Source organism: Haliaeetus leucocephalus, unplaced genomic scaffold, assembly GCF_000737465.1.
Source record: "Haliaeetus leucocephalus isolate CR32 unplaced genomic scaffold, Haliaeetus_leucocephalus-4.0 Scaffold897, whole genome shotgun sequence".
In the NCBI taxonomy this organism is placed as follows: domain Eukaryota; kingdom Metazoa; phylum Chordata; class Aves; order Accipitriformes; family Accipitridae; genus Haliaeetus; species Haliaeetus leucocephalus.
In genome coordinates, this window is record NW_010973333.1 from 3,619,441 (window position 1) to 3,641,551 (window position 22,111).

General features: G+C 40.6%; 1 protein-coding gene across 3 annotated transcripts in view; it reads right to left on the bottom strand.

Moving 5' to 3' along the window:
* Positions 1–2,112: 2,112 nt before the first annotated feature.
* Positions 2,113–22,111, bottom strand: part of GTF2F2 (general transcription factor IIF, polypeptide 2, 30kDa) — a 90,421-nt gene continuing 70,422 nt past the window's right edge. Inside the window, exons 7-9 of one of the 3 annotated variants that reach the window (XM_010583412.1) lie at positions 15,170–15,269; positions 9,175–9,318; positions 2,113–3,002 (exon numbers count right to left, since the gene is read on the bottom strand). In XM_010583412.1, the coding sequence (XP_010581714.1) occupies positions 2,883–3,002; positions 9,175–9,318; positions 15,170–15,269 (364 nt within the window). In that variant the 3' untranslated portion in view covers positions 2,113–2,882. Of the gene's footprint in view, positions 3,003–4,654; positions 9,319–15,169; positions 15,270–22,111 lie in introns of all 3 variants that reach the window. The other 2 variants (XM_010583411.1, XR_775383.1) reach the window with 2 other exon arrangements.

Below are 22,111 nucleotides of genomic sequence, written 5' to 3' on the forward strand. Positions count from 1 at the left end.
CTTCAGCTACTGCAGAAGGGAGAATACGGGGCCCACGGCAGTGTGTCTAACCCTGCCGCGTCTGTGTCTAGGGCAGTCTGTGCTGCAAGACCCCATGGCTTGGCTGCAGGCTGGATGATGACCTGCCGACGGCAGCTAACAACTCCGTCTCCGTCTTTACCTCGTGCTCCCACCCGGCAGGAGCCAGCAGAGTCCTTGAATCCATGGCACAGGTCCTGGTGTTGGCACAGGACAGCAGCTTTCATCCCCTAGGTCAGCATCTCTGTGGGCTCGTTGTCCCCTTCTCTCACGCCACATGGATTTTGTGGCTGCTTTGGGGGCTGAAATTCCAGTTGCACCCTAACAAGCTAGAAAGCCTTTAAAATCATGCAGGAAGCAGATTAAAAAAAGTGCTTCACGAGCTGCCTGGCTTCTGGAGGGTCCACTTGGTATCTTTTCTTAGTTTATCCTGGCATAGTGTTTCCTAGTTCCGTTTCTTAGTTCCATTTTTTGAAATGGAGTTTCCTCACTGTCCCATTCCCCATTTTACCTTGAAAACTGGTGCTACTCCAGAGAAGGCTGCAAGTGAACCAGGGCACCTTGGCTTTCCTCAACCTTTCTATTGCTCGTTGGTTGAAAACTCCACTGCTCGTTTACTTCTGGCACTCTCCATGTTTTTAATGATGCCCATTAAGATCAGGTTTTTTTGTAAAAAACATAAACCCCAGAAAAAATGGTGTGCTCGGTACACTTTGCATTGCTCCTAAGTAGAGCCTATTTACCCTCTCCAAAGGCACTCTGCAGATCAGTAACATACCTTCTTAGATCTAGCTTTTCATGCTGACTGATTATGTCCCTCTCAACTGAAGACAAATTGGGAAGCAGTATACTCACATGAAACCAAAAATACAAGCAGATCCAAAATACCTTCCTCCTAAGCTAATCCTGCTGGGGATCCCACTAAAGGTAACAATTTCCCCTTTGAAATGGCACAGCCATTTTTACTTGTGGCACTGAATTACAACACTACTAAATCAGGATTGCACGGCATTGTCCTGCATGGTTTGAGAAGACCACATGAGGAGCAACACAAGGGAGAAGCTGACCTAGACTTTCTAGGTACCTTAGCTGCTCAAATAGGACATGAACACAGCAGAGGAGCCCAGCTCATGAAAAGCAAGAGTTTTCATCCCACGCACATAAGAACGCAAGTCTCTGCAGGACTCGAACAGCGTGAGGAGGACGGCAATGTGTGCAGGCTCTGGCTATTGCTGGGGAGCACAAAATGTACCGTAGCAAGACACGAAAGCTGATTTCCTGGGTTCCTCTCAGCATCCTCAGATATCTCCTGCAGCTGTCAGCAAGCTGGGTCCTGCTCAGAGAGCCCGAGGAGATGAGAGTCAACGGTGGTATTTATGAAAGCACACACGCTTCCCTGGAACGTGATTTGCTTTTCCAAAAGCCTCAGTAGTCCACCTCCTAGGAACTGGACACTTCAGGCCAGGGAAAGCTGAGCACCAGCAGGAAGTGTATCTCTAGCGAGATACTTACACAAACAATTCTGGGAAAAATGAATTGAGCAAAATTAAAATGTGTGACTTACGCGTAAGGGGTCAGAGTTGTTTTACAAACCTCCGAAGGCATTTGACCCCCCCTCCGAATCTTTCATTGCTTCCAAGTGGATGAATAATGGAATGTTTGCTTTTCACACAGACCAATTATTTTATTACTATGTGCAGAAGTGATGCACACATCTGAAGGACCTGAGGGAATGTGAAAGTTGTGCTATAAAATCTCACCGTCTGCTTCATTTACAGGTATGCTAATGAGTTTTTTTCCACTCTGCTTTCTTTGCTCTTTTTTTAACAGAAAAGCTTTGAGAATATAATTAAATAGTCCTGTCCCATCTCCCTCCCTGCTCCCCCACAAAAAGGATGCTGAACAGACAACTCTTGCAATGTGTATTCCAAAAATGGGGGAACAGAGACACGGATACATTAAGGAATCTTCCCCAAAACACATGGAAACCCAGTGGCAAAGCCAGCAATAAAAACACGGTTTGAAAAAAAAAACTTCATACCTATGCTACCTAAATCACAACATGTGGTCAGTCAATAATGTAGAACATTGTGTGGTAAAAATTAAAATAATGGTTTTATTGATATGCTTAAACATGAAACATAGGTAACATCATAAAAAACAAACAAAAGATAAATCTATTCCTTGATGTACCTAATAGACAGACATTTCATTTTTTTTCTCAGTAATCACCTGGAGGGGATTGTGGTCTTCCCACTGACCTGCATATCAAACAGCCTTTGCTTTAGGGGTTTTTAACTGTCTTGATTTGTTCCCATGGAGCCTAAGGACTGTGATGAGCACCGCGGTTATGGCTGTTTTTCCTAAAGCCTGATCCCAAAAGAAGCATCATGTCTGTTCCACCCAAACACTGCACAAAGCGTTGTGCACCTTTGCAGCCTTCCAGACGAAGCCCTGACAGATCCCAGCAGAAGTGAGGGTATTAACCCGGTTCTACTGGAGTGCAAGACCACCAAGTTACGGGTTCCTCTAGGACACATTTTCCTTCAGAGTCATCGAGGCCTGGAAAAGCCACAAAGCTATCAAGAAAAACTAAGATCAGAACTCAAAAGATTTCTAATAAAGATAAATCTAATACAAGTTTCATCTATAAATATTTTTCCTGTCAAAAGACAAAACACTTATAGAAACGTACAAGAAATATTCCTTGGAAAAAAAATGAAGCTACGGAAAATTACAAACTATCTGCTGCTTTAATTTAATTTGAACCTTGCAGAAAATTGCGCTGTGCTCAGTCCTGTCTGTAAACCCACCACGGTTCCCTCAGTGCAATCAATCTAATTCTCTCTTTGTAAACGCTTTTGTTAATCGCTCTTATCTTCTCCTTGGTAGTGCCGGTATTCTGGCTTCAGCTCCCATGTGTTTTTGTGGGTCCCCTTCACGTTGTAGATGCCTATTTCTCTTAGAATTTCTTTCAAGTATATCTGAAAGGAAACAAAAAATTCAAATTATGCACGCGGTCGATTGCCACAACTCCTATACGATGTCGCGCGATCTGCTCAATCACATCTACTCGCTTCACGAAAACGACGCGGTGGACAGCAAGGCTGGCCCATCGGCACCGATTTGTGCCGTAATGACTCTGTGACGGTCTTCAACCCCCAGGCACCAAGAGGTCTGAGAGCAGCCCGGGTCTAACGCCTGGCACAAGCCCCAGGGGTGACGGCTCCCAGGCAGTCCCGGGGTGCGGAGAGGCAGGTACTAGCTAGAGGGATGCTCCACAGGCTGCCGAAACGAAGCTCCACGAGGGTGTCATCGCACGCATCTTCCTCCTGTTGGAATTTCTCCACCTAAACTAAAAGGTCTTGGCTTTTCGTCTGGCTTAGGCTGGGATTATCTTGAAACTCCTTGTCTTATTCAGACCCCATCAAAGCCCCGAGCTGTTGGTTTTCATGCCATTTTGCAAAGCTTTAAGCATTTTATCACAGCCTCGTTTTTAGAGAAGAGCTGAGTAGGTGCCAGAGAATTTTCTAATACATTAAAATATTAAGGCTAGGAAGAGAAATAAAAAAAAACCCAAGCAAAGCTATGATACCAGTGGTATAACCTTTGACACAAGACAGCTCACTAATATCACCCTCCTCTGCTCTTTACAATAAGCACCAGTAATTTGTTTCATTTTTCAAAGAGCCATTTGCCTGCTTGTTTGTTTAAATATTAATCAGGACCGACTTGAGGGGATTGCCATGGCAACCGCAGACCATGGTTTAAGAATCCCCACATTAAATTTGTAATTGCTTTAGTTTGAGCGATTTAATCCTCTTTGAGTGCCTATATTGAACTGGAGTTACTGGAACCCTTGTATTTTCTGTACCTACAGTTCCACTAAGTGAAAATATCAACATACTCCAACTCATAAAAAAAGCAAATATTTGTTGATGACGTAGGAAAAAAAGAAAGGCCGATTGCCCGGTCTCTTCCTTACACTCCTCCCATTTTTCTGCTAAAAGGAAAAGTTAGGAAATAAATAAAAACTATCTTCTCAGTCAGTAAAAAAAGTCTCTTTTAGAGAAACTGATTGTTTCTCTCCAGGTACGCATCAAGAATTTACAAAGCAAAAAAATCCAGATCCCACGCTAACAACAATACTTCATTTGGACTCACGTAGCAAAGTGGTTCTTAAAAACCTCTCTCCAAGCAACGAGGGGTGTTTAAAAGACCACTTTGTCCAACAAGTAAGAAAGGTGACTATACACTGCGTATACAAACTAGTTTCTTGGGGTCTCGTCTTCGACCAAAGCTGCTGCAGGCAGGAGCCGTGCGTGGGGAGCAGGGGGTACATTTTGCACAGTGGCGACGGCTCTTCGGTTTTTGAGGGTGCCCGATGCAAACCCCAGCAGGTGGCAGCAGGAGATCAATATACGTCTCTCAGCACACTTTTCCACATCCCATCTATTGCAGAGATGCTGTCATTATTTGAGAGTCAGGTACCCAAGACAAACCTACTCGCTACAACAGCAATTAGCGTGCGAACAGTTTCGTACGACAACGCCGCTGTTGTGCAATGCCTTTTTTAAAAGGTGATAAAAACAGGTGAAAAAGCAATTTCTACACGCGTACGTGTAGACGTGGGTACCTGCATATCCACTGCCTTGTTTGCAATCCTTGTGCACGCACGCAAGGTAGCTTTCAGTAATGTCCCTGACAGGCACTTCAAAAGATGGCAGAGTGGGTGGAAAGAACACTCAGATTCAAGGTCAAATTCTGCTCTAGACCACACGGCCAGATTAATAAGAATTGGAAAAAAAAAGAAAATAATCGCACCGAGTCCCCCGAAGTACATCTATGTGCGGTTCCCAGGCTCAGAGACGTAGTCTGCGTCGGGGAAGCCAGGTCACCAGGCGCAAGGAAGGCACAGGGCTCAGGCAGAACAAAACCCCCGCGGCTGCGGGCTCTGCGGCTCTTTGGGTTGACATTTTGCACGAGGCAGTTCTCGCCCCTTGCTACTTGCTCATGCCTCCAAACCACCCACCCAGGTAAACGAAGGTTAATTTTAATTTCAACTCGTTTTCAGACCCAATTCCCCAGGCAGCTCTGCTTATCTCTGGGCAAAAGTTCCAACAGTTTTGATTCAACAGCATAACAAAATGAAATAAAACCAACCCAAACTGAATAGCGAGGTAACGTCTGTGCCACAAGTAAGGGCACTTCAAGCTGGGATGGCGAACTGCAGCAGCTGAGGATTTGCAACATATTCCTATTTGCCACCTCTGTTGCCGGGGAGAAACAAGCAGCAGTGATTTTGGGGAGGGCAGCTGACAGCGTTAACCCCAAAAAATCACTCTGCGTGCACATACAATGCCGAACTGTTGGAGCTTTTAGACCATCACAAATCAGGGATAAGCCGGCTGCACTGTACTGTATTTGAGTTCAAGTGGCTTGATGAGATGCGTTCAGGGGACGTTATGATTTTTCCTGCAGGATCACTTCTCCTTCCAGAAACCAGGACGCTCTACCCGCGTCTGCGCTGTGCCGAGTTGGCCTATACATCTTGAAGCGTACTACTCGGTCTGATACTATATCATCAGAAGAAACCTCCCACCTCCTCCAGTGATGCCAAATACTGAATTTCAGGGCCTGGTGAGCACTAATGGGGATCCCACAATTTCTTCTCAGAAAGGGATTCAATATGTTTATATACACGTAAGTCTAACACAGAAGCTAATCTGTAGGTAATCTGTTTGTACATTTAAGGCATCCTCTGCTCTGTTACACCTTCCCTCGTGATTTTTTCCATAAAAAGTGAAATGTTATTATAGAATTATGGGATAAAAGTTTCTGAGACAGGAGTTAAGTTCCAAGCTCTGAAAATCCTTCTGAAACTTTGAGGGAAGAAAAAAGCCCCCACTTAGGATACTTAAGCTGAAACAAAAGAAAAACCTGCAAGCAGTCTACCCCATTTTGAAAAAATACAGTTCATATTAGACCACTGGTTCCATACTGGTTCCATTCTTCATAAATATTTGATCGCTCACATAAAAAGCGTATTATGTTCTCAGCCATTAAGTCCAAATCTAGAATTACTGCAATATTTTCAGGGAGCGCTCGATACTTACATCTGAGTAGGTGGCAACAGGTTTGCCTACTACTGCAAATTGTTATTTTTCATTAAAAAGAAAAACAAATAAAACCAGATTTCCCTAATATAACAGTAGTTTGCATTCAAAGTAGACTTGCTTTGTGATTTCATGATTGCAAAATAAAGATGGCAGCAACTTCCCCTGTAACATGCAACATATTCTGTAGCAAGAGTTTACTTTAAATTTACCATTACATAAGAAAAATACCCTTATTTATTTGTTACTTCACTAATGAAGACGTTGATTCCCTTAGACAAATGTGTTTTAAATATTATTAGCCCATGATGTAAGCACCTAGAACTTCATTTTAATGGGAGCTGAGGAGAGAGCAGCCGCAGCAGCTTTTTTTTCCTCGCGTCTGAAAATAACCTCAACATTTAGAAACTCAGAAGGGAAATTACATACCCAGACAATCTTAGACACTATGACAGAAAAGAAAGCAGTGAACACTCAGCAGAGATTAATTAGCAGCCAACCTCTGTACAGCATGGGGAAAGCATGCCTATTCACCTGTTGGCATTTTAGATTTTTTTTGTCAGGTATAGCTGCTCTGTGAACAATAAAGTCACAGTGGGCATTAGGAACAGATACTTGATTTGCAGAAAAAACCCAAAAGTTGCACACCAGAGGTTGAAGTCTGCAGCACCAGGGATGCTCACACACGGAGCGAACACTGCCTGAGCAGCAGGAACCAAGGGAAAGTATTTTTAAATGGAAATGGATGCCGTTAGCAACTCCCTACAGAAGTTTTTAATGGGAACCCAGATGGGAAATTAGGATAGCTTTAGATGACGGGTAGATGATGTACTGAAAGATAGTTTTGGATTTATTGCCATACTGGCTAGCCAGTGAATGAAGAAAGGCACCAGGAAGAGGATTTCGGTCATTTATTTTCTCAGGATATCCAGGTCTGAGGAAGCTGGATGGGCACCAACACCTACGGCGAAACCCCGGCTGGGAATGAACACGAAAACCCTAACTGTCCCACACAGCTCGAAACTGAGACTGCAGAGCCCATTCAGGGGAAGAGGGTTTAATGGTTTGATGAATCTCAGGAGCCCTATGGGACTTTTAGCCATCAGTAGAGAGACTCAAATAAACAGATGCAAAGATATAGCTCAAATAACATGTGATGTTAGGTCAAATTAGTCTACAATTTCCCTTTAACGTATCTATTTTACTACAACAGTTGAAAAAAAAAAGGCTAGATTTGATGAGGTGAAAGTACACAGCACAGATCTGCTATGCTACAGGCAGAATACATTGAGGAGCATACGGTGACAGCAGAGGTATATAGACAGGCATAGAAATTCATCACAAATGTAAAAAATGTATTCATGTGAGGTGTTTTGCTCTATACATCTAATCTAATAACTAGCCTATACATCTAATCCTTAGGGCAGCGACTAAGACAAAAATTGGATTAATCTTGCCCAACTTTTGGTGCTTAATGAAGAAACTTATGTCAGAAGCACAGCTTTTCCAGGCTCCTTTGAGCTGATGCAGAGAGACAGGTACATTCAAGAGTTAAATCACATCACAGGAGGAAGAAAACTTTTGCTCTCCCATGGCCTAAGTGGGAGTTGTGGGTGACTATTTCTAGCTGAAGTCATGCTAGAAAGGATAAATCTGCACCTACTTATTTCAAAGTGGTTGAGATAGTGACTGTCACACCTATGTCTTACAAAAAAAATAAAACAACTTAAAATTTGCTTGCCACTCCCTCCATATCTTCTTCCTATTCCTTCCTCCTCCTCAGCTCCCATGATCTAGACACTTTCTCTGCCACACAGATAAGGAGTTGACTCATTAGATGAATGGAACAGAGGACACAAATACATTATCCAACTAGTTTCTTCCAAGGTACTAGAACACCGTGAACCTACGTGCATTTGAACTGGGTAACGTCTTTGTGCAGCTACTTAACCAAACAGATTGTGCACCTTATACAAATCCTCTGATACAGATCCACTTAATTCTAAATGTGAAGTGAGCAAAACTAGTAAGCATCTTCATTTTTTCCCCTCTTACAGAGGAATAATTTTTTCCATAGTTCAGCTGTCACTGTTCCTTCTTCTGCCTTAGCTCTAACAACTTTTGAAATTGTTGCTCCATTTAGACTCAAACATAATTAAGTCCCTTTAAGTATTCTGAAAACTGCAGCTGGGTTGAGGATAGATATTGAAGTCAGCAGTGAAAAACATCAAAAGCACCAGAGATACTTCACGTCCCCCTGCTCTGGCCTGGTCTGCTCAGGGAAAGCTTGAACACGGGAAGAAGGGAAAGAACTGGAAAGTTAGGGTTCATAAAGAAAGGGTCTGGCAGACACTGCAGGATAACAAAATCATCACATAAGCACACGTCTTCATGCTTTTCTTGCTTGTGTATCGTAACAGTGTTTAAAAAAAAATCAAAATAAATCCTAAATATCAAACCCCTAAACTCTTAGTCTAAAAATTATTCTATTTGTAAAGGAAATCAAGTGATTTTGGGGGTGTTGACACGATGCCCGAGCTCCTAAAGTGGGTAATGCGTGCATTTAATACTAATTCCATGAAACACAATTTTCTAGACCCACAGAAAAAGAGTAACCCCTGTTGCTATGCCAAGGTAAAGTTCAGAAACTGGAGGAAGGACTGATCACTCACAAAAGCTCTCTGCTGCCGACAGCAACAGAACTAGGCTGTTACTTCAGTGAGGACAGGAGTAGCATGGGAGACAGCAGAGCATTACAGAATTTGGTTTCTAGTATTAAAGCAAACCTAAATAAGAAAGAGACCATTTAGGTTACTTAAACCACCTCTGTCAAGAAAAAGCATGCTCACTGCAATGCTTGGTATCCTACACAGTTCTACAATGGCGAACTTAAAACTTGATGATTTCTGTTTGTTGTAAAACGTATTTAGAGAGCTGTTTCAAAGGCATATAGTATACATTGAACTATTTTCTGGATAAGAAAAATATACACAATAGTAACTACTGAAAATGGTTATATTACAAGACTACTAGTACGTACCACCGGCTGTTTGGTTATGTCCACCAGGTCTTTAATGTTGTAATACTGATGTTTCTCAAAGGCTGAAAAAAGCATGTCCAACACTTGTTGTTTATCAGCTCGAGCCCGTTTTCCATCTTCTTTCTTCTTCTTCTCGTATTCAATCTATCAGATACAAAACACGTTTTAAAGGCATTTATATGTAACGCTGTATAATTCTTAGTGCTGAACATCAAGACATAAAAAACCTCTTCTATTTAATAAAACACTGTTCAATGACTCAGTGCTTTTCATCTGCAAAATTCTCTTTTGAGCATTCAAATGTTCTTTTATGAACATAAACTAAGTGCTTTGTCCTCAGCACAATAAGCTTTTCAGATATGTATCTCTGCTTTAACCAGTAAAAAAACCCCAGAAACAGAGCCTGCATGATGTGCCCAAACCTGGAGAGAGAATTCGTCTAAGTACAGGAATCCAAACTGAGACGGTATTTTCACTCCACCTCTGCTGACACCAGCTTCTGAAGGATAATGACAAATATCAACCAACCTACAAATTGCCATACTCGGGGAAAAATCCACAGACCAACATGGCTACATCACAACCCTAACAACTGCCTGCCCAAAGGATGCTCAAATGGCCCTCGGCCATCGCCTCATCTGCTCCAGAAACAGCACTCAAGGCAACCCCTCCATCAACATAAAACCAAAAAACCCTTCACGCAAGTAGAAAAAAACCTTCCACGCAAGTAGAGGCCCCTCGTTGCCACGCATCATCCTGTTTCAGAATCTGTATTAAAAAATACTTAACTATTATAAACTGCACAAGACGATCATGTATTTTTGCAGAAACTTTTATCGCCTCCAAAAATACTTCCTGTATTTCCTCAGATTCATCATCAGAAGGAACATTTGCACAGACCAGCACACCCCAAACAAACCCCGATCACCGCAGGGCACCAACCGCAACATCTGCCAGCACATCGCCCATCCATCCCCAGTACCACCCTCGATAACGGAAAACCGTCAAGCTCCTTGGAACCAACAGAGGTCACCCAGAAGGTAATATAATTCATGTAATCATCAAGTGCTTTCAGGCAAACTGCATGGGTGAATCCGAAGCGGCACAACGTACAGCAGGAGAGACGCATGTGATCACTGAGGGACACGCGCCTGGCTGCCAGTGGGATAATTTTGTATGGGAGTCGTTCGGCCTCTGCTGTCTCAAACCTGATCCTCAAAAGGAAGACCTTCAGGGAAGAAGCCTAGAAATGAAAAGTCACAGTTCTACTGGATACTAAAAACCTTATTTTTAAGACGAGAGATTAGTCTTATGGCACAATTTATTTTTTCCTGTGTTTCCTTGCCAGCTAACTCCCTCCTACTCTCCGAGTGAAAATAGCCTGTCTCTTGGTATCCGTCTCAAAGTGGCTAAAGACTATTACCACCTTTGCCATTGCTCACAGGTCTCTAGCCAGCCAACTTTCTCTTTCAAATCCTGAAACAAATGTTCATCATTAAATTGAACGCAGAATTCCCAACCTGTAGCTTGAAGTCTGTTGCTTCTGCTTAAAATCTAAGATGGGCTTGGGCAACCAAATACTTGTCTGCTTTTCCAACTGTATGTTAGTGTTATAAAAGATAAAACCTCTCCACACAAACCCACACAATTGATTTTTACCCACTAATACACTTTGGTGTAATTATTTAACTCTTTAGCCTCTGCATTTAAAACAATTAATCTTCAAAACAGTAAAGGCTTTGCAACAAGAGCAAACTGTAGCATCAAGTAAAACAGCTTCATAGTACATCACCTCGGTTGTCATGGTCTACAGCAGAACTGCTACGCCAGAGAAACTAGAGTAGGAACATAAATCTAGGACGTTGGCCTTCCTATAAACAACAGTATGTCCAAACATTTGCTTCTTCTCAAAGTCCAACAGACAATTCATTAGGAGCCTCTATATACTTGAATATATGCACGTGTTAACATTTTGCAAGAGGAGGAGGTGAATTATCCAGCCTTAATTTGTTGCCAGAAAGGCATCCAACACTTCAGAGATCAAGCCCAGAAGACGGTAGGAGATGAAGGCGTCTCTATTTGCAATGTTTGACTGAGTTCTGGGTTCCTGCAGGTCTGAGTACATCTGAGGTCACTTTTCAGTGTAAAGACCTATGCATTTGTTTTTGAGGCTAGCGACTTTTCTCTCACTCAAAACTACCCCAGTTGAAAGATGCGGTGTGAAAGACAAAGCCAGTTACAGGCTCCATCACTCTGCCACAGCAGCAGCTATTACGCCTGTTCTTACCAACCCTTCTGCAATTTTCTACCTCCCCGAACAACAAAAAGAAAATGAACAAGAAGAAGAAAAACAGAAATGGACAAACTGTGCCCTCCTCAGGGGGAAGGTCAAGCAGAAGTGATGGAAGAAACCAATCTCCTCCTTTTCTGGTTTTTGTTTTGTTTTTAAGGAGCAAGAACAAGAGCGAAGCACTGAGGTTATTCCTTCTCTACATGGCAGAGCTATGGGAATAATGGGTAAGTAACATGGGCGGAATGGGAAAAGCTACTTGGACTCTCAAGACAATCTCTGAGAACAACAACAAAAAATCCACGGTACTGTTTGTACCTCTTCAAATGACATATAGCGAAAATGTGTTTAGCCAGCAACTAGCTACTAGCTACAACTGTGGAGAAAAAAATTACTTGCTTTAAAATTGATGCTTCCTACACAAAGGAACAAAGTAACAATAAGGAAATTCTCAACATTATCTTCACTGATGTTCGGTCTCTGACAGGACAATTTCACGACTGAGTATAAAATCCTAATTATACAAGTAACAGTCTCCTGGAAAATAACATGAAGTAGTCTTTTTAACCAAAGCACAATCTTTTTTTTGCTGGTAAATTGTGATGCCCAGCATTCTTCTTTCTCTGTTATTTTAGTGCCTTGGTACGCTCTCCCCAGTAGGAGCTTCTATTTTACATTCTCTGGATGAGCTAAAGTAAATCAATGAAGAGCGTTTGTATTCCCTATACAAATGCAGTGTGAATATTCTAATATTCTTAATTTATTAATGTATAAAATCAACTCGCATAGAAAACTGATTATCAAACCCTCCCTTTGTTGAAAAGTTATTTGCAGCTGGCATCCCAGTTGCCCACATTTTAATTAGCAACACTCTAGCATTTCCCTCCAACTTCAGCAACAGCTCCCACTGTTGTCTAAAAACACGGAGCATGTTGTGAAGTGCTATTTAAAAAAAAAAAAAAAAAGCATGGTATCTGTTGCTGTTTTCTTCTTTTTGCCTTGTGAATACACTGCTTATAGCAAGTTACAATGCAGCCTTTCATTTTTTTCCTTCTTGTTTTCTTTGCAAAGAGGATGCTTTATTCAGTAGGCTTAAAGCCCTTTTTGAGAGTCATATTACAGAACGTATCTACACTGTAAACTAATTAGATTTCTTTAAAATTGTGTGGGTTTTAAATTTAAAAGGCATTAAAATACAATTTGATTTCAAGGAAGGACCATTTTAGAACAAGCTGTCGAGTGTAGAAGTTGCGAGTTTATCCCTGCAAGACTTCATACAGAAACCAATTTCTCTTTGTTTACCTTCTCAGGATGTTGCTAAGCTGGCTGAAAAGCTGCCAAAATTGCCTTCTTGAAGGTATCTTTAATACTGAAGCTGATGTATTACACTGCTTCAGCAGACAGCTAATACAAAGGTGATAGAGAAGAGAGATTAAATCTAAAGTTTCATCTGAAGATGTCTGAAAGAAGTCTTAAAGATTTCCCCATCCCCTGGACCACAGGTACCAGCCTCCATAGTACGGGAGAGTGGGAAGAGGGGAGACCACAAAGAAGCCTCTGAAGTGGTAACCAGGACCACTAGAGAACTTTGCTGCTGTATTACAAAAAATAATTAAGTCACAGAAAGATGCCAGCTGCAAGAACATTGCAACCTTGTAAACAGGAGTAATATTTACAGATATACAGAAAATGAAGGTCCCTTTCCCAGAGAAGAAAAGCTAAGTTACAATCCTGGCATATATCGTAATGGAATTGCAATTTCTTCTAATAAAAATGGTAGGCTTAATACAATTTCTTGCAAAAAACAAAAAAAATCACTTTCCCCATCCTTGTAGTCAAACAAGCTATTGCTATTTCCCATCCACATGTAATTTATTTCCCTCCTCCTTTCTATTTTATGTTCATTTATGGGTACATGGAGCTCCCACACTTCAGCCCCATTCAATAATCTCTCCCTTCAGGAAATGTTATCTCTTTCTTTCTTATTTAGTAGATACTCATTCTTTCCTCAGAAACTCCCCAGAAGATGACTGAATGTATCAGCATGTACAGTAGTTTGTACATTTTTTCTTCTTTCTTGTGAGACGTCTCGTCCCCAACAGGGCTGTCATACAGTTACAAGCAATGCAGCAACTTTTAAGAAAGCAACTGCTGCTTGAAAGCAGAAAAATTTAACCAAGAGGTTTAAAAAATTTATGGACTTGTTCTCCTAGTTGTACATCCTTTCAGCCATCTAACCTGAACCTTAATAAAAGATTTAATGAAAAGAAAGACGTTGTAGAAAGTAGTTGTGCCTGGGTCTTTAGAGTCAAGGCAAGGCCAAGAGTGACTCAAGTACACGTATGACCTACTAGATTTTTCCCATCAGAACACCTTTAAGGTAGACACGAAAAGTAAACACGCTGCCAATAGATTTCCATTAGCATGGACAGCTACGTAACCAATAAAAACATTACAATTAAGACACAGCTTTTAAGAAGCCTGGTTACCTCCTGGTTAATACTCCCTGAATCTCACACAAGACTTAAATTTCCATAACGATACAGCGACAGCAGTTTGCAACTGGAACAAAGATTCAAAGATTGTCTCCAGGCTGAAGTCATACTGTTGTAATTATGCTAGGGTCAGGGAAATGGCACAGGATCCCGCTAAAAAGAGAAGCTGTACATCACCATAGCTTATTCCAGAATTAAAGGAGAATAACAGTAGCATCATAAAACAATATACTCATATAAAATTGCATTTGCATAGCAGGATATACCAGTGTGACTATTTTGGTTAAATGTCATTCCCTTAGCTGAAATAGTTATATTGGTATGATCATCTATGTATAGATCAGACTTTGAACAGTAACTACTACAAAACAGTCCCATGAGAGAGAAACGACTATTTTTGGTTCTGTGGAAATAGACTGCCTTTCAGAATAATGCTTAAATATCATCCAGTATATTGTCATTTGTTTTATGTAAATAAAATCTTAATAAAAAGTGTAAAAGTTTAAATGACTAACACAGTGACTCATTTTCAGTATGACTTAACATTTCTCACATTCAACAGTAACAGTTATTATATATGCATACATACAAATTACTCAAAGAGGATCTTTAAGAAAAAGGACATTATAGTTTGTATGTACATCAACTGATCTGGAACAGCAGTGTGGGTGTAATATTGACAAAGCCAATGATGCAAATAACACGTACTATGAAGGTATGAAACTGTGAAAAATTATCAGCTGTTATTCTTTTCTACTTGTCAGTTCCTGCAAAGGGCTGGAAACTAATAATTCTTTTCAAGTCTTTTACCCACCTCCATATGATATTTTATTTGGCTCAAAGGAGTGCTTCCACATCTCATAGCACAAAGCCAGAACTGCCTTTTATCCCCAAACTTCAAAATTACATTTCAAAAAAAAGACTAGAGGAAGAATGTAATAAAGCCACTAGAAAAGGCTTGGGTAAAGGCGGTCTGCCCTCCATCAGGTAACACGAGGGAGTTAGAATTGGCAGACCTTAGCCCCAAGGGTGATATTGGTCTTAAGACAGAAGACAAAATCAGGGAGAAACCAGATAACGTGGAGCGTTTCCAAAGACAGTGGCCAACTGCAAGGGAAAGAGCTGCGTGACAGCAGCAGAGCGATTCTGGAGTCCTGAGCCAGGCTCCTCCTGAAGAGGAGAAGAAGGGAAAATACCGAAAGCTACTTACATTATATTGATGATTAGCCACCGGTTTATAGTTCGTGGTTACGGCTTTGTCCAGCTGCTGTGATAGCCTTACAGGTTTAGAAGATTCTTCTATCTGTAATCTGCAAAAGAGAAGAAAAAGAGAATTAATAAAAATTTCAGACAAGCACACGCTCAAAATGAATTCTAAAAATCTGCAAGTATGAACCAGCCCTTTTCAAAGGTCAGCTGCAAGCAAATCATAAATCATAAGGCAAACCAGATGCGCTCTTGTGAATTAAGTTTCTCCTACTCTGTTTTTGCTTGAGGACAGTGAGGACACTATATGCTACAGAAGATACTGAAATGCTGAAAACCAAGCAACTGTGAAGGGAAGATACTAAAACCCACGTCTGAACACAAATTTTATTCAAAAAGCCTGACACTCATGTGGAAGAAAAGCCCCTGCTCTTCAAAAAGACCAAACCCAACCCAAATGAACCCAGAATCTCCCAGCTTACTCAGCTGAGGGCTGAAAAAGCTTTTGATCCACCTCCGCTGACTCCCAGAGCACAGCAAAGATCAGACTCCACGACCTTCTCTTAGATATTTTAAAGTAAAAATAAAAATTTCCATGACCTTTCTTTTGCCATTACAGCACAGTAACAGAGCACAAATAATTGTTTTACGAGCACTTTTAAAAACATGAAGACAGAGAAATCCACCCAGGTTCAAACCAATGTACAATCAAGTCTCAATCATACAGTTAACAACAGGCGACCTTCACTCCTCTTCGGGAGAGACTCTGAGAAGGTCAGAGGTTGAACACATTCTGTCAAGCTCATCCCTACGTAATTTAAAGCTTATATATGATGGTGTAGAAGGAGTGCTCCGTTTACTTCAGGTTTAGCACTCAAGAATTAGTACCTGAAATGAAGATGCAAGAAACCAAGCTTTAGAAAGGTGCAGGACAACATCCCTTCAGAGAAAATAGTTTTATGGCATATAAAATTAGTATTTTATCATCAGTGAAGTTATTTTGTTTCCAAAGGCATATCTTACAGGTAGAGGAGTCAGTTTTCACTAAACACAAGACTTTTAGACCAATAAATGTATGCTTCTTTCCACAGAAAATTAATATGGTGACATTAATGCAAATAATAACTAGAACACCAATGTGATAAAACAGACAGTATTTTAAAGAACGCTGTGTTTAAGATCGCTGATTTCTTTTCATAAAAACATAGCATACAACCAAACCCCTAAACTTAAATTCAGCACGCTTCTGACTTGACACCTGAACAACCAAATAAATTACATTTGAAGTAAGCATTAAATTAAGAAATAAATTCTCTAGCTCTAGCAACTGGAAATAAAGGCAATCATCCTTCATAGCTAGTATTGCTGGATAGCAGTTGCCGTCAGTTTTGTCTCATACATAGGTATAAACTTGCTTCCTCTTGAATCTTTGTAGACTTGTCATTTGTTCGACAGTTTTATAATTACCCTTAAGTGACCTTTGCCTTGTATTCTACATTTCTATATCAGGAGAAGGTACATCAATGCCGCCTTCTGTCCAAATGTAGCACATTTTTTCTTAGCTTGAAGGAAAATCAATTGGAAGGTAAACGAGCAGTGAACACTTTTTACCCCTGTTCTGGCAAATAAAGGTAGAAGTTTTTATCACAAGAGTTTATCTTTTGGCCTTCAATCTAATTAAATGATTCTAAAGATTTTATTGATCTGGTTACCAGAGGTCTTCTAAACTCATGTTGCACAAAGAGGCAGAGGCTAAAGCTAAATCAATATCTTTTCTCCAAACCTGTCTTTTTCTCCACATCTTCATTGCTTAATTTTTTTTCTTTTTTGGTCCCAATGACTTTTTTTAGTTTTAATAGTTTGGCTTTAATTTTTTTTTTTTTAATCTTTTTTTGCAGTTTTTCACCGTTTTTCCTATTGTTTTGACCTGGGGAGTTTTCCAGTCCTCCCACTCTCCTGTTGTAGCTATTTTTCACCTCACTTGTCCCCTCTCACGTTTTTCCTTTCTGTGAAGGAGATTTCCTGCTCAACCTGTTTACTGACATTGCTCCTGTTCATGAGACGGGGGCTCCTGGAGATGAACTGGGAATTCTTGTCTCCCCTTTCCCCTCCAAGGCCACCGCACCACCTTCATGAAGACCAGATTTAGTTATGTGATTTGTGATGTTGTTCCAGAGTCCTTCTCATTATATCTGCAGCACAGGTAAGTGATCGACAAGGTTCCTAACAATATTAAAATACATCAGAGAGTCTCACATTTTCAGGGAGCACCGGGCTTTCAACGGTGGCATTTCTCCATGACTAAATCCTTCTTGCACTGGGCTTTACATTCATTACTCTTGACAACGTAAATTTACAATATCCTTCATTTCTTCAGGAAAACAGCCAAAGAACATTAGCCCTTCGACGATGAAATGCCAGAACACTGAAAATATGAACTGAACAGTTCAGACTGTCCTCAGAAGGAAAAGCTTTAGAATGGTGATGTCAAACCCCCTCCAGCTTTTTAATAAATTAGATATTTAAGAGTGCAAACAATTGATAGCTCTTTAGCCTCAAGCCTGTCATGAACTTTGGACACCACTCGATGTTGAAGGTCTCCTCCTGTTCTGGCATTTTAAAATTACAGTACAGGAAATTTCAACCCCCATTTCAGTGCAGCTCCTATAAATTAATCCTTCTTTGCCTAGGAGAACACCAGCAATTTATTTCTTAACATTTTTCACTTGCCATGCAGGATATGCATTTCAGCTTTTTTATTTTAACCTGCTAATTTCCAAACCAGTAGAAAACCAGATGTGTAGCAGAGCTAACACACTTCTCCGAGGCTTCCCAAGGTTGATGGCAGTGAAGTTACATTTAACCAGTGAAGTTCCCCAGCACACAATCTTGAAAGCAAAGAAAAACTTCCTGCCTGCTTAGGAAACGGGATGGAAGCCTACCAAGTGAAAATGGAAATGGAGAATCTTGTTTGTGAAATGGCAGAAGACTTCAGAAAGATCTACATGTACCAACCAACAAATGTATCAGCTACAAATGTATGTGTCTCTGAAAGAAATTTCAGAGATATCCACACTGTACTTCAAGATTTCTTGCCAAAGGTTTCCAAATTATGACCCACAGTTCTCAGATGGTCTTTAGAAAACTGGGTCACAGTACAATGTTAACTTTTTTTTCCTGTTTTTAGTTGATATATTGCTGTAGTGAGAACTAAAAATATATTACATTCCCGGTATTACTTTTTAATACAAGCAATTACAGCAGTTGCCACATGCCAATACGGAAATCTAAATGGGAAGCATGGTGACTCGGGAGGCAAACCTTTTTATTAATATGCATTTATTCTACACATGCATCTTGCTCTTCTCCCTAACGGCTGCCCTTCTCATTTCTTTTTCTGCAGCTTTCAAGATCTCCTGGAGAATGACAGAGCCTCAGGTTGCTTTCCTTCCACTGGGCTTCCATGCGGAATACGGTCACACACTCCTATGTGGAACAACAGCTGCTGCACATCTGGAGTTAGCGTGCCCAAAATGCACAAATACAGGTAAAGGGCCTGAGAAACGTACAGTAAACCCCAGATTAGCAAATGGTTCATGTGTGGATGAAGCACTGAAATTTGCTTAGTGCATTACAAAGGGTAAAGACAAATAGCCTGTAATCATTTTGTCCAGATGATTTGTTGGTACAGACACTATTTGCAGGGAAAATATAGTGGTTTGGGTTTGTTTTTTTTTTCCAAAACCATGCTGTAATTCTCTTGTATTCAGAAAGCACTATGTCTGGGTGAATATAATTGACTTTTTAAATTTGTATAGCTGTTGTTTGAAAAAAGTTGATGAAATATATATTTATACATTCCAGTAATTATACACTCAAAAATTTATAACAAAAGCTATGAATTGGGCATTATACTAGCCTTTTAGAGTGGCGTTGTAATGTGTTACAGATATAATTACTTTTAAATGCTCATTTCTTAAACAGAATTTTAAAAGCAGTATTAAACCAAAATATTACAAAGCATTTTATACAGGGTTCTCTCAGAGTGTATCTGCTGAATCTTAATTGAAACTGTTGGTAGGAATAAAGAAAAAAAATCAATAGATATTCTGAGTCACTGGTGACACTGATTTAAAGGAGCAGTGGCTTTTTACCTATTACTCTTTATTATGATTTGCCTGAGCGTGACAGCTAAAAGCCTTAGTTATGGCTCAAAACTACACACACAACTCTCCAAGGAGTTAAATCTTCCACTTGACTCTTGTTGAAATAGCTAGCACCATAATTCATGCTAATATCTGGCCTAAAAAATAAAGAGAATGCAGATTTTTCTCCCCCAAACTGCCAATACATTAGTGACCGAGCAGCCACCAGCCTGCACACTGTGGTTTTCTCTTCCACCCCCAAGATCAAATATAGCTCTTCTGCCTTGAAATACAGCGAGTAACCAGCACAGCATCAAATTCACCACGGTCATTTCCCAGCAAAATACATTTTATACTGCAACTCGGATTTGTCATTGTGCCTACAGTTGAATAAGGGGAAAAACTATTTGAACAGGCTGGAAATAATTCTATAGGACTTGTCAATGTGCAGCAGGCACATAAAGGGAGACAGATGAAGGCAATATGTACATTCCTAGGAGGAGATGCTCATTGGCTTTTAAATATATGTATCTTCCAGCAATAAAAAATAAACCAAAGACCTTTAGAATAGATGATTTCCTGTGATTAATCTTCTGCCACGAAACAAATATTTCAAAGATTAGAAGCAGGTATTAATCAGAAACGCTGCTAAGGCTTGAATTCTTGACATTTCTACAGAAATTATTGTTTGGCTGGGACCAAAAAGTTTCAATACCTTTTTGTGCTTGGCTGTATTTACACAGGGCACTGGTAAGTAGGGAGCCAACCTTACTGTTGCAAAAGAGGAAAAGTTGGTTTGCTTCTCTCTCTGCAGTATCACCCAGCAGAGATGCACTGGAAAAGAGCAGGCCCGCTGCCCAAAGCTTTGGAGGGGAAGAAACACAAATTCTCCAGCTCTGCACAGTTTTGCAGCTTTTTTTTTGACTCCTTGAGAAGTTCCCAGCCTGGTCCCAGGGGAGCGAAAGCCAAGGACTAATGTTCTTCTAGCCCTTTACTCAGTTATTCTGTACTTGAACCAGACACAGGGAGCCGCATTACATGAAGTTTCACAATACCTGATATAGGCAACAAAGTTTTTTCTTTGCTTCCCTATTTTGCTAAGCATCCCAAACATGACAGAGGTAGGTACATTCTGCAAAATCTCATCCAAAACAAGCTAATAAAAGAAATGCGTCCAACCACAAACAACATAGGAAATTACCAGAATGACCACATCGGTAAAAATACACATTATCTAAAATAATGATGGCAATCTGTTGCTACACAAAACAATCTGTCATATAATCTGAAAGATAAGAAATGCAAATTCAGGGTGTTGTGTTTCGTTGTAAGAAGTTCTACTGTCTTGCGTTAAATGGAGGCGGATGACTGCAGCCCGTTGCACGGATGAATCGAATCTACCGTTCTCCTTCAGACGTTGAGTGTTACTCCAGCACACACACCCCGTCAAAGCAAAGTGAGTCCGTCCCCATTTAAAAAGACTAGACAGGCAGACAGAGAAGAGGATAAGCTGAATGGAAATGGCATTAAGAAGTGCATCTGCCAGCGTTAAATAATGAAATGTTTCAGATTATTAATATAGAATATGATTTATAACCAATTTTAAGTCCCGGAATCCCGGCATTTCAAGAAAAGTGCTGCAATTATTATATGTTCAGGAAACCTATTAGGTTTTTCTGAAGTTGACATCTTCAAATATATATGTTGAAGGCTGAGCAATGAATCATATAAGATAATTTCATGTCCAATATTGAGACAGGCACCACAGTCATAACTGAAGACTCCAATTCTACATATCCTTCTCCAGTAGAGAACACGAGATGATATGAATGGTAATTCTACAATAAGTAACAATTTCTTATGCATTTTATTTTCTGGTTTGATAAAATGGGAGTAATTGATTAAAACCACTAAGTTCCCATTTTTCCTCTCTGAGTTTAGTATTGCAAATGATTAAAAACCTTCTGGGCCGAGGTTGTGAGGATAAATAATGTAAAGATAAAATAAGACGGACTTTAGCATTCAAGGAGTGATATAATTGAATAACTTCTCTATTATTAAATGCCCAACTTTAAACACTTTAAGTGATGCCCTAATGCAATAAGCATGAAGAATATTTTAAGATCTGCTTGACGTCACAGATATTTTTAATCAAGCTCACATGTGTCTATGGATACTTCCTCTAGAAGTGTCCTGATGCTGATGAAGTAAGTCAGGCTCTGGCGGTGCCTGGTCCGTACTGGGGACAGGGTGGAAGCGTTCTGGAAGTTGTCTGAGACAAAGCTTAAAAAGGCATCATAACTCAAGAGATATTTTCTATGCAACATGACTGTTAAGTGAGGTTATAAGTAGCCCATCCATTAGTGTGGCTTGACGAAGTTTGTTTCTTATCTTTGCCCCTGTCAGGCTCGTCTGTCCAGGTTTGTGTCTCTGTATGTTTTGTTTGTTGTCCCCCCCCTTACTCAACAGCCCTTTTTGCACCGAAAAGGGTCCTTGATGAGGTACCCCTAAGGGCGCAGATGCCCACTCGCCCTTGTGAAGCAAGGCAGCCTCTGCACCCTCCTCGCCCTTCCAGAGGACTTGGGCCAACCCAGCATCGTCCTCCTGACGGGTGAAAAGGCCCTTCCACTGCTGTCATGCTGTGGATCGATGGGAAGGCCTGGCACAGTCTATCATAGAATCTTTTAGGTTGGAAAAGACCTTTAAGACCATTGAGTCCAACTGTAAAGCTAGCACTGCCAAGTCTACCACTAAACTATGTCCCTAAGCACCACGTCTACATGGCTTTTAAATAACTCCTG